This window comes from Hesperophylax consimilis, chromosome 5 (assembly GCF_061612785.1).
Source record: "Hesperophylax consimilis isolate HC1 chromosome 5, BYU_Hcon_1.0, whole genome shotgun sequence".
Classification (NCBI taxonomy): domain Eukaryota; kingdom Metazoa; phylum Arthropoda; class Insecta; order Trichoptera; family Limnephilidae; genus Hesperophylax; species Hesperophylax consimilis.
The window spans coordinates 3,414,681-3,426,903 of record NC_142840.1 but is presented as its reverse complement, the minus strand read 5'-3'; the positions used below and the strand labels follow the sequence as shown (position 1 = coordinate 3,426,903).

General features: G+C 35.2%; 1 protein-coding gene across 2 annotated transcripts in view; it reads left to right on the top strand.

The window, feature by feature from the left end:
• LOC149423429 (arylsulfatase I) overlaps positions 1-12,194 on the top strand; it is a 42,553-nt gene extending 30,359 nt beyond the window's left edge. The window contains exons 5-12 of one of the 2 annotated variants that reach the window (XM_089631543.1): positions 601-695; positions 1,164-1,385; positions 2,009-2,166; positions 3,443-3,591; positions 6,739-6,884; positions 8,560-8,710; positions 9,297-9,419; positions 11,025-12,194. In XM_089631543.1, the coding sequence (XP_089487669.1) occupies positions 601-695; positions 1,164-1,385; positions 2,009-2,166; positions 3,443-3,591; positions 6,739-6,884; positions 8,560-8,710; positions 9,297-9,419; positions 11,025-11,190 (1,210 nt within the window). In that variant the 3' untranslated portion in view covers positions 11,191-12,194. The remainder of the gene's footprint in view (positions 1-600; positions 696-1,163; positions 1,386-2,008; positions 2,167-3,442; positions 3,592-6,738; positions 6,885-8,559; positions 8,711-9,296; positions 9,420-11,024) is intronic. The other variant, XM_089631542.1, reaches the window with a different exon arrangement.
• Positions 12,195-12,223: the final 29 nt, after the last annotated feature.

Sequence of the window (12,223 nt, the reverse complement as noted above, 5' to 3'; positions counted from 1 at the left end):
GACATCAATAATTTCGCATTTTTCAATCTTACCACTCTAGCTCACTGAAAACTCACAGACCGCCACTGCCGTCAAGATAGTATTTACACGAGACTTTAGTCTTTATAAACCACAAAATGTTGATAAATCAGTACATATCAAATGTGTGCAAACAGGGCTGGCCCCTAGACAAAATGGCACTAGTAAAAACCTCAAGTGCCCTGTGTTAGGTATTATCAGTGCCTAGGCTTCTTGGCGCTTTGACAAGTCGGCACCCGGAGCAGACAGCGGGTTGCTCCAATTGCGCCTGCACGAGGCCGGCCCTGTGAGAAAAGTAGAATTGTAATTTTTGTAACCCACACATACACAATTTGTGTAATGTTACATATTTATTTATTTATGACCGGTCGGTGGCCGAGTTGACATCGTGTTTGGGTCCCACCCAGGCGTAGTGTGTTCAATTCCTCGGCTGGCTAAGTCCTCCAACGCAACACAAGCAACATTTTCAGCTTACTGTGGTGGTAGTAGGAGATTTTCAAATATTTTCAGGTTATTCGTAACCCGGGAATGTTTGTCTTTCTTTTTTTAAATTAAAATTAAATTAAATTAAATGTATTCCAGTTTTGAATCCCACCTCGGTTACTGGTCTGGTCACCAGGACTACTTCGACCACACGGCTGACGAGCGTGGCTCTTGGGGACTGGACATGAGGAGAGGTGAGGTTATTGTAGTCCTTTCAGCAACAATAAACCAATTTATAAAATTACCTGACTCTTCCAAAGATTATTTTTTGTTCCAAATCTTTTCTTATATTGAACAATTAAGAAGTTAATTTGAAGTGGATAATGTGACATTTGTCCTGTCCTTTTTTTCTTTCTTTCATATGTTCCATGGCTCATAATAGAATTTAAATTGTGACCTGAAAAGAGTTGTGTACACCTATAAATTTCAGAAGAACTACTTTTCTGCATTGTAGTTATTACTGGCTTTGCTACTCAGTTTTACAGGAGATTTAAAATGAAAATGTCTACTTTCATGATGGAATAAAAGACAGTAAAGCTGGGGAATTTACGTCACATCCGAATTCACTGTATTTTTCAGTTCAATGAGGAAATGTCCAAAGAAGAACAAGTTGTGAGTCCTATTATTATCTCTAATTTCCTTTTTGCTTTCTTCAAGATCAGGCATGGACATCGCCTGGGACCTGCATGGCCAGTACTCGACGGACGTGTTCACGGATCAGGCGGTGAAGGTGATCGGAGCACATAACAGCTCCAAGCCGCTGTTCCTGTATGTGGCCCACGCCGCTGTGCACTCGGGGAACCCTTACAACCCGCTGCCCGCCCCCGACAGCGAGGTGGCCAAGTTTCCCGACATTGCTAATTATCCCCGCAGGAAGTTTGCAGGTAGGAAACTGATCCAAGTCCAGTGAAAATTATGCTATAATAATAATGCTATAATATACAATGGTTTGACCATAAACTCCATCATGAAGATGAAGAAGAATATCAAATCAACAATCAGCGTCATTTTTGTTGGATGTTAATTTTCGGTACATTTCAGTTTTTGATCAGCTGTCAAACATATTGCCCAAAAGCTGAACAGTTATAAATTTTAAATGGCAGTAATCGTCGATTTGATGGTCATTAAATATGTTAGTATTTGAAACACCTCAAACAAATAATTATACTCAAGACCGGCGCTGTATTAGGTCTTAGGTATCAACGCCTTAGCTAGTTGGCGCCCGAAGCAGACTGCTCCAATTGTGCCTGCACAGGGCCAGCCCTGATTGAACTAACCACCGGGATTTGCTAACGACGTCACGGTTGTTTCCAAAATTAGTAAACTTTAATCTTCGATAAAATCATAGATGCAAAGTTAGGAATGAATATACGTATAACCTGAAGATGAAACAGAAAGGTGATAGATTGAAATGAAGCCAAATATAGAATATGAGAGGCTTTGACGTGATAAAATTGTCGATCACCAATAGAAAAAAAGGTTTTAATGCTTTGATTTTTTTTTCCAGCAATAATGTCAAAACTAGATGAGTCTGTGGGTCGTATAGTGAATGCCCTGAGTGTGTCTCACATGCTGTCCAACAGTATTGTGATATTCTCAACAGATAATGGCGGCCCGGCGGAAGGATTTAATATCAATGCGGCGTCCAATTGGCCTCTTCGAGGGGTATGAACTTTTATACTTACATTCAATGACATTGTAAACTATAGATATGTTGGAGAGATCTCAAAAGTGGCAAGCTAAAAATACCTTAATAATGTGCTAATTGTCTTACTTTCGATATAGTGGTTTTGGTACTAAACTGAAATGCAGGGCGTATGGTTGTGTGCTATCTCTAATAAAATTGCATTAACAGTGATAAAATGTGTGTGTGATGGGAAAGTGTTTATTTTCCACGGCAAATCCCGTAAAAAGCCAAAAAATAATATTTTGCAAAGAATATAGATTTAATATAGAGTACATATAGAATGGGAGAGGGCACCTGGAATGAGACAATCCAAAGTACTCTTAAAAGTGTAACAATCTAAACGGTACCGACATCGGGAATTGCTAAGATTGTAAGAATAAAAAGAGAAAAGATATCCAATATTACATTTATTCTAACATCTTAAAGAGCAAGAGATCTCTATTTAACAACAATATTAGTTATATCTCTAGGGGTGAGTGTCAATACGAAGTACTGAGCGCACTGACGGAATTAAATTACATTGAAATGTGACATTGTGTGTGATGACATAAAATTATCTGAAGGGCGCCAAACTACGCTTAAAGCGTTGTTAAATTTAGAAAACGATGCAATCCGATGACGCCTCACCTGTTTCTTAAATTTCTCCACACAGGAGGCCCGGATGAAATAAAAAACATCAGGGCTTAAGTTATCTTTGGGGGTGCTGTGTGGGGGGGGTATTTTTAAAGGAATTAGAGGAAGTTCTGGGAAGGAAAAAGGCATGAGGGGTGGGTAGGAATCTGGGGGTCAAAGTGTCGAGTAGCCATCCCCGAGTTTAGGTTAGTGTTTCCAGGAGTGACGGACATATGAACCCATCCCTCCCTCTGCGGTGCAAGGCTTTGGATCAAGTTACATATGGATTGGACACAGTTCAATTCATATGCAGTTTTTTTTTTTCTGAAGTATAGTGTTTAACGTTATGTTTAAACGGTTTCTAGTATCCGTTTATTTTGGGAAACCGGAACGCTTTCGGATTTTTGAAAAAGAAACCTAGGTCTTCTCATACAGCATTCCGTGTTCGTCTTAATGTAAGCGAATAAGCGTATCTTGTCATCTCAGTCACACCAGTTATTTAGAATATAGTATTAACGCTGCCCGATCTTATGTCTATTTCATACATATTCTTTGAATGTCTCTCTTTGTAATACATGAACAATGATTGAATTAAGAATTTACTGGAAACAAGAATGTTTGTTACTTTATCAATTATTCCAGGTAAAGAACACTCTGTGGGAGGGAGGAGTTCGGGGGGCCGGCCTCATCTGGAGTCCGCTAATTAAGAAGAGACAGCGAGTGGCTCTGCAGGCCATGCACATCACCGACTGGCTACCAACTCTCTACACCGCAGCTGGGGGGGACTCCAGGTAAAACCTACATTCATGTAGATTTCACAATATGTCAAACAACAAATCAAAACAACATATCGATGGCTCCTACGTATACCAAAACATCTACAAAAATGAAACTTTACAGAAGAGCTGTTAGGAATGTTACAATTTTTTTACAATTCACCAAACGATTTGATACTTTCAGTATACAGTGCGTCCGGGGATAAAGTGCGCTAACTTCGGGAGGTGATTCTACATGATGGTAAAAATAAAAAAGAATAAAATTCCACTGTTCATTTTCCTGTACAAAAATATTTTTCCAGAGAAGAATATTTATTTTCCCATACAAACAAATCATCCTTTTTTTATCTAAAAACTAACTTAAGAAATTAGAATTGGACGATCCGATTGATGTGCTAATTGTTTAACCTTGTTGTTTGATTAAGAAGTAGCACACATGAAGTTGTACGTAATATTTATTATTAAATTAAAATTTAATTATTAGGTCGGTGGGGCAGTTTGATAATAAATGCATGTTTGTTACTGCTTGTGGAAATAAAACGAAAATATTGCTGTGTCAGTTATAGTGATTTAACCCAATTGTAGAGCATTAATCAATAACTGATATATCAGTAATTACAGGCATTTAAACATTTAAATGATAATTCCCTGATGTTCTGTTATCATTGTTACATAAATAATTCATCACGCAACTTTTTAGACCTAATAATGTAAATGTTCAAAATCTTAAATCTCCGAAAGTTCTTTGCCGATTGCTTTGAAATTTTGACACAACGTTACATTAATATACGCAAGTGTTTTTATATACCTACTAGTGGGCCCGACAGACCATATTCCTGCCACAGACCGCCTTCTATGTATTGACATCTGTATTACGGATATAGAGAAAATCCCACACTCATTGCATTTTCAGGGTAACGTTTAAATCAGCACTGAAAATAAAACTATGTTTGAGTGTGGTATTTTCTCTATATGTATGCGTAATACAGATATTAATAGATTTATTCACACCGCCATCTATTAAAAGCTTACACAACTTAAAAGTGAATTACTTTTTCTTATAAAAATCCTTAAAATCGCAATAAAAAGTATTTAGGGGGAGGGGGTGGAGGGAAGATAAAATTTGTGGTTGCATGTATTTTTGGATAAGGATACGGAAAAAAAAATTGATCTCGACAATAGTGCCACCTATCGGGTTCAAAACTATCCTATAATTCAAGCTGGAACCAACCATACACATTCACAAAATTTCATTGAAATCGGTTGGGCGGTTTCGGAGATTAGCGTGTACGAACATAGTGACACTTGATTTTTATATATGTATTAAGATATTATATGGATGTCTCCCGTGTTAACAGTTAAAGAAACACACGCTATTATTTCTCTATCTGCACAGACAGACTGAGCCATAGCAACCCGTGGCGGCGTACAGCTAGTGATAAATAAAAATAGCATTTTGCTATTTTTTTTGCATTAGTAGTTTTCGCACGATTTTTGCCACTAGGTGGCAGCATCTGAAAGACGATCCGATTAGAAGCGAAGAACTGTCAGATTGCATGCGTTTTCTACGCCGTTTGAGACAATTTAAAGATTATGTCATCTATCTATATAATTAAAAATGTTCATTTGTTCAACATATTAAATCTCCAAAAGTTCTTCACCGATTGCTTTGAAATGTTGACACAATGTTCCATTCGCTTACGCTTCTTTTTATATGCCCGTATTTTAAAAATGTCTCCTGTGACAGGTAGAAACATGTTTTTTTTTAAACAATGCTTCTGTTGGACAAACATGCTTTTTTGCAAAACAGCGCCATCTTTTGGTCGTAAAAGCAATATGTGGTATTGTTTCTCTATCTGCACAGACAGGGGTACAGCTAGTAATGAACAGAGATGTGCAAAATGGGTACCCAAAACCATTTGAAATGCAAAATGGAAACGGGTCAAAACTTTTCCATTTGAAAATGCAAAATGCAAAATGGTTTTTAGAAAAGCATTTCAAAGGCAAAATGCAAAATACCTATTTTCAAAATGCATTGAAAATGCAAAATGGTTTCTCAGGTCAAACAATTAAAATAATTATAGAATTTTTAAACAATTTTGTCATTTAATAATGGACATCAATGTAGAACAAACATATTACATGATGGTACATCCAAAATCACCACGACTACAGATTATGAAACCACAAAAAATTTGCGCGGGTCTAATGTTGCCAACGTAAAAACATAGAAACTGCTATCTAATATTTAATATTACAGCGTCATGGCCCCATGTTCAGTATTTTTTGTAATGGTATCACTCAATTGCCAGGGCTCCTACCAGGGAGCAACTTGACAAATGTAAATTATCTCTCATAGCGAGGTTGAGGACCGACTGATATTTGGGGCTTATGAAAAAAAGATGAGTGGAGATAGTAGGAAGAATGTTGCAAAAAAGCATTTAAAATGGAAAATGCATTGAGAAAAGCATTTAAAATGCAAAATGGTTTTTAAACAAGCATTTCCATTTGAAATGGATTTATTTGAAATAAAGCACATCTCTGGTAATGAAATAATAATTCCGTCAACATGTTGTGTAATAATAGGGGTGGACAATTGTTTCCAAAAGGTAAAGATTTGAAGGCGAAATAATGGGTTAATTCCATCAAACTTTTAAAGTAAAAAACCTTAGATGAATTAAGTAACCATTCGTCTCCTGTAGTCTGTAATTTGTTATTTTCTCATAGTTGAATCCCCAATGTAGAGAATAATAATAATAATACTAAATAAGTATAATATACATATAAAGAAACATTTTACGTAGGATGCACAATAAAAATGTCGTTCGGAAGGCTTCTGTCAATATTTTGTTTCGTCATAAAAATATCTTTCAGACAATTCTGTATTATTTTTATTTTTGTTCATTTTACTTTTGAAGCAGAAAACAACAATCAATCGAAAAAAGTGCACCTAGGCGGTAAACAAATTAATCGAAATGACAGTCATATTACATAGATATTACACCCATTGTGTTTTCTTTTTGTTGGTTCGTGATCCATTATGTAATTGCGACTATTTACTATACTTTTTCTTAAAATATTATATTTTATTTGATATCAGAACAAATACAATATCACCTGTTACATTGAAGAGATTTATTTATTGATCGTATGCATTTTTAGGGATATTTTAGCAGGTCTGGATGCGATAGATCTATGGAAAGGCCTAGTGGAGGATCACGCCTCTAACAGGACTGAAATTTTGCACAATATTGATGACATTTGGGAGAGTGCATCGGTCACAGTGGGCGACTGGAAACTTCACAAAGGTATGATGATATTTCATGTTCAGAAAAATTAATTGTACGACAAAGTAATCATCATTTACAATACAAGATTTCTTATTTTAACGTTTCTAACATTTGGGAAGATACCTCATTTCATCCTCTCGAAAAGCACTATCCATTGGGTAACATCCATTGATTTTCGATGTACGATTTAGCAATTGATTTATTTCTATACCTCAGAAGTCAAAGGTCAGTTGTCGCATTTTAGAAATTATTCAGGAGAGAGGAAATAGTAAAAATTTTCCTTTGAACATTGTGGGGATACCAGACCTTTTAGTTTCACAATGTCGTAGGACAACCGTCTTTATACCTCTGTGTAGATACTGAAAAAACTAAAAAGGTCTCATACATAACTCATTTTCACAAAAAACTGGACAACCGACCTTTGACTTCTGTGATACAGATTTATAGAATCCGTGTTTACTATTCGGTACTCGAACCTGTGAATGGTGGCTATATACAGGGTTTTCCAATAAGAGGTGTTATTTTGATATTCAATCGTAAAAGATCAATGGTTTCATTGCTTGTGTGGCACGTAGCGCCGTCTTGTTGAAAGTAAACGTTGTCCAGATCAATAACATCCAATTCCGGCCATAAAAAATCATTAATCATCTCTCGATAGCGCAATCCATTCACCGTAACTGTTGCTCCAGCCTCATTTTCGAAAAAGTAACGTCCAATTACTCCCTGGACCATAAACCGCACCAAACAGTCACATGTTCAGGATAGAGAGGCTTTTCAACAATAACTCTTGGGTTTTCCGAGCCCCAGATGTGACAATTTTGCTTGTTGACGAAGCCACTGAGGTGGAAATGGGCCTCATCACTCATGATGATTTGCATTTGATTCACTCAAGTGAATTTTAATAATTTCAATGCGTTGTCGAAGCGTGTATCGTTCCATTTTTATTAATGGCGTAGTTTCTACTTGTCAAATGTCAAAAAATGACAGCTTCAAAATTATTATTATTATTATTATTTTTTTTTTTTATACACATTAGAAATTTCAAAACCAGAATTAGGGAACACGAACTATGTTCAAAAAATAATAATTTCTCCGAGTTCGCTACTTGTCAACTTGTCTCTACTTGTCAAATGTCAAAAAATGACAGCTTCAAAAGTAACATCTACCGAAATAGCGGGCTATTCAAAATAACACCTCTTATTGGAAAACCCTGTATATATTTGATAAGCTTAGTTTTCTACCTATTTTTAATATTTATTTATTACAATGGATAAATATTGAGAGGATGGTATTATTTAAAGAGTAATTAAATATAAATACCGTTAAAGAAATTTCAATTAATAATACCCTTCTTCTTTTCATAACTATGTGCTATCTTGAAGAAGTCATGGTGATGACTACGGCTGAAGTATTTAGGCACATATTTATAAGTTATAGCATACCTAGAGGAATGACTAAATTAAACAAAATAACTAAATTAGTTCCTCAAGTAAGTCCACATTGTGCGTGAACTTTGGATAAGTTCCATAAATCCGCATATAGATATTGTACACCTGGATTTCTTGCGGTATATTTACATAATCTGTTTGGTGCGTAGTCTATACACCACTATCATACTACAATATATATTTCTATTAAATTCATAACATTATTATTGAAATGTTCCTGAGGGTTTTGATTCTTTCTATTTCAGGCACTAATTACGGTGGACAATGGGATGGCTGGTACGGACCATCAGGAACAGAAGGATCTTACAACACTAGTTTGGTGATGACGTCTAAAGCTGGTATTGCCGTGAATAAAATTTATAGAGATCTTAAACCAGACACCATGACTCGAATGAGGTAACATTATAGTGTCATCTGACTAAAAAAATTTAAATACTTCGTTACATCAAATTATGCGTATCGAAAGAATGAATCATTTTTCAATTTTTTTCTGCCAGAAACAATACAAAGTAAGTAATTACGGCCTCCGTGATTGAGAGTTAAGGCTCTTGACTAGCGATCTGAAGGTCGCGGGTTCAGATATCAGTATGCGCAAGTAAATTTTATTTGATTGATTTGTGTTATTATTTAAGTGATTACATTGTGATTATTTCACAATGTAATCACTTAAATTATGTAAGGTATATTTGCGGCACGATCCAGAGTGGGAGATACTATCAGTATGAAGTGTAAGACCACTATTCAGAATTGAAACGTTGCTTGAAATGGTTTTAGCCATGTTTAGTGACCAGATCTGAATAGCCATCTCCTTCCCCTCCCCACTACCTTCAGCCTCACAACATACCCTAATTGGGTAGGCCATGGTCTCCAGATGGTTGGGAGCAGTTGGGACTTGTGCGGTAGTTACATTAAAAAATATTTATGTATATTTGAGGAATTCAACGGATATTACCGACACTAAGTGGTTTTTTTTTTTTTGCAGAAAAGAGGCCCTCATTGACTGCGGAGATGTTAACATTATTGTTTGCAACCCTATCAAGGCCCCCTGTCTTTACAACATCAGGGAGGATCCATGTGAAAGGAGGAACCTTGCAAGCTTTTCTGAGTGAGTACATACCTGCAATATCTTTTAGTCGACAAAACGAATTTAATTAAATTTAGGTACATAGATACATTATGCACCAAAATGTAAGAATTATTTTAAACAAAAATATGTTTCTTTCTTTGTATTAAATATACGAAAAATATCTGAAAATCAAGAGGACAAATGAAGAAAGAAAGACAGAGGAAAAACTCAAGGTTTTAATGTAATTTTCAAATTGTTTGTAACTTTTATATAATCATATCTTCAGAGCAAATTTTTACATTAGACATTAAATCATTTTTCTCTTTCATTTTTAATGAACATAGTTTCTTTGATTTATGGCCGTTCTTCCCAATCCTACTGATCAACTGCTTAGCTGAAATTTTGGCTCAACACTGCTTAAACGCACAACTATGCTCTTTCCAACGGAAAAGTGACAACTGAGCGATCAACTAATTTAACCACTCAGAACATTAGAACGTCAAAAGACGTAAATATGATAATAGCGGTCAAGACATTAGAACGTCTTTTCACGTAAACGCGCGAGATTTTACAAAAATTGATTTATTTCCATCACTAGTATACGGATTGCCATGATTTAAAAAACAGAGTATCGATAAGGAATAACGCTACGCGTCTGTATTCAAGAATATCTATGGAACGTAGAGGTGCATTATCTAAGCCGATTGAAACTGTCAAGATGTTCATTAATAATTTATTGCGTTTCTAAATAATTTATTAAAAATATTTTAGTTTGGACGGTTAATATTTTGAGGTGACTAATAGTTTTTAAATATATTTCTTCAATATATAAAGTGTTATTCCTTTATGCTACTCAGAAAAAAGTAAATTTTTCAAGGCTTTGAAATAATGGTAAGCGATTTTTACATATTTTTGACGTTTTCATAAAATGTATATCTAGAAACGCAAATATTTACGTATAACAACACAATGCGATAGTGGATTTCATAATCTTTCCAAAACATTTTTTAGAATGAGGCTATGTTTCCCAAAACTTGAGTTATGAAGCTTTTAGTAAAACTTGTAAATAACACAAAAATTATCACGTTCTGACAGTTCTCAAAGGGACACATAATAAATAAAATTCTATGTCTGAGAGGTTAAGGAAGCCAACTACTGGATTAAGCTTGCCTCAGTAAATGACTAGTTATAAAAAGTGTCAACAGAGTGAAAAAAATTTGCGAGGCCAAGGCACGGTGGCATTAAAGTCAAGCTTACATTTTATTTTTAACATATTTCATACGCTTGTTTAAAAAAATATAAAATAGAGATTTACATATTACAGTACTATATGCAAATAATATATACAACAATTAATTCGTCAATATTAATTTAGCATTGAAAGTTTTAACTTTGATGTCATAAAATTGTCTATGAAAGTGGGCGCGGCCACTTAAGATAATCAACAGTAAAGATGTTTGGAAACAGGCAAATCGAACGTTACTGAATTTGGCTTACACTTGGCTGATCGGACCCTGAGATTGATCGTTTGAAATGTTGGGAACAACGGCCGTTAGTGTCAATTTCACCTATAACTCACCGCCCTGAATATTTGACAACACAGATAGATATGATTTCTAACATTTAATAAAAACTATTTTACAGGCACCACGACAAATTGAAAGTCCTTCTGGAGGCACTAGCAAAATACAACTCAACAGCCGTGCCCCCGGGAAACATGCCCCTGGATGACAGAGGGGACCCCAAGTTCTGGGAGTACACCTGGACCAACTTCGGAGACTATTCCGTTGTAGGGAGTGCCATCAGATAGCAATCAGCCAACCTCCTGACTCTCACTACTGTATTACTATCACTCACTCGCCTTCTACACATTCCATAAACCTCGGAACCATGTGCCTGACAATATTTATCCGCATGTTAAAGATTAATATTACCAAAAGCGTTGTGCCACTTTACGTAAAGAAAACATCCAACGTTCATCCAATTTAAGTTTATACTGCATACAAACAACTTTAATTGCGGCGACAGTTAGCGATTATTTTAAAATCCATACAAATTCTTAAAAGTTTCCCTGGTGTCACGTCGCCTCGATGATTTGATGCACGCAAATGTTGCCTGCGACTAAAGTTTCTCGTACAAGTTTTGTTCACTGCACAATCTGAGTGTAAAATCTCCATCTACTAAAACTTATATAAACTCTACCTCATACATATTATTATTAAACAATATTATTTTGTCAGTTTGGAGTGATAATCTCGTGGGAACGTAAAAAAATATGCCTATTGTCATCTAGTGATGAACTACAAAACCTCCATCAGCAGGCTAACGTTCATTTGTTACCGCCAGTAACATTTTCAATCAGAAATTTTATCTTCCTCTTGCAAAATTTTTTAAGATTATCGCTCTGAACTGATGATATATTTTCATATTACGTAAAGCCAAATTGACCGAACTATCATTTAATATGGGATTTTTTGTGCTCTTGTATATTTTCCTCTAATTTTAAGGATGTAGGTATTTATACCGTCTATGGTAAACTAGCTTACAACTGTGAAAAATCATTGTATGCATTGTTAGTGTCTATATTTATAAATAACAAACATACTGCATTTGAACATTAATAATAAAATTTGGATGATTTTTATAGCACCATTTTTGTGCAAAATCACCTCAAGGGCGCTGTAATATTACAAGATAAATTAAAAATACTTATTTACATAATAAATGACTAGAACTGACCCATAGATTAGGTATTTATTTGATTGTCACTCATTTTATGTAACATTAACCACAAGATATTATATATAAGTTAAAGTATTTTTTGACCAATAAATTGCTCACAC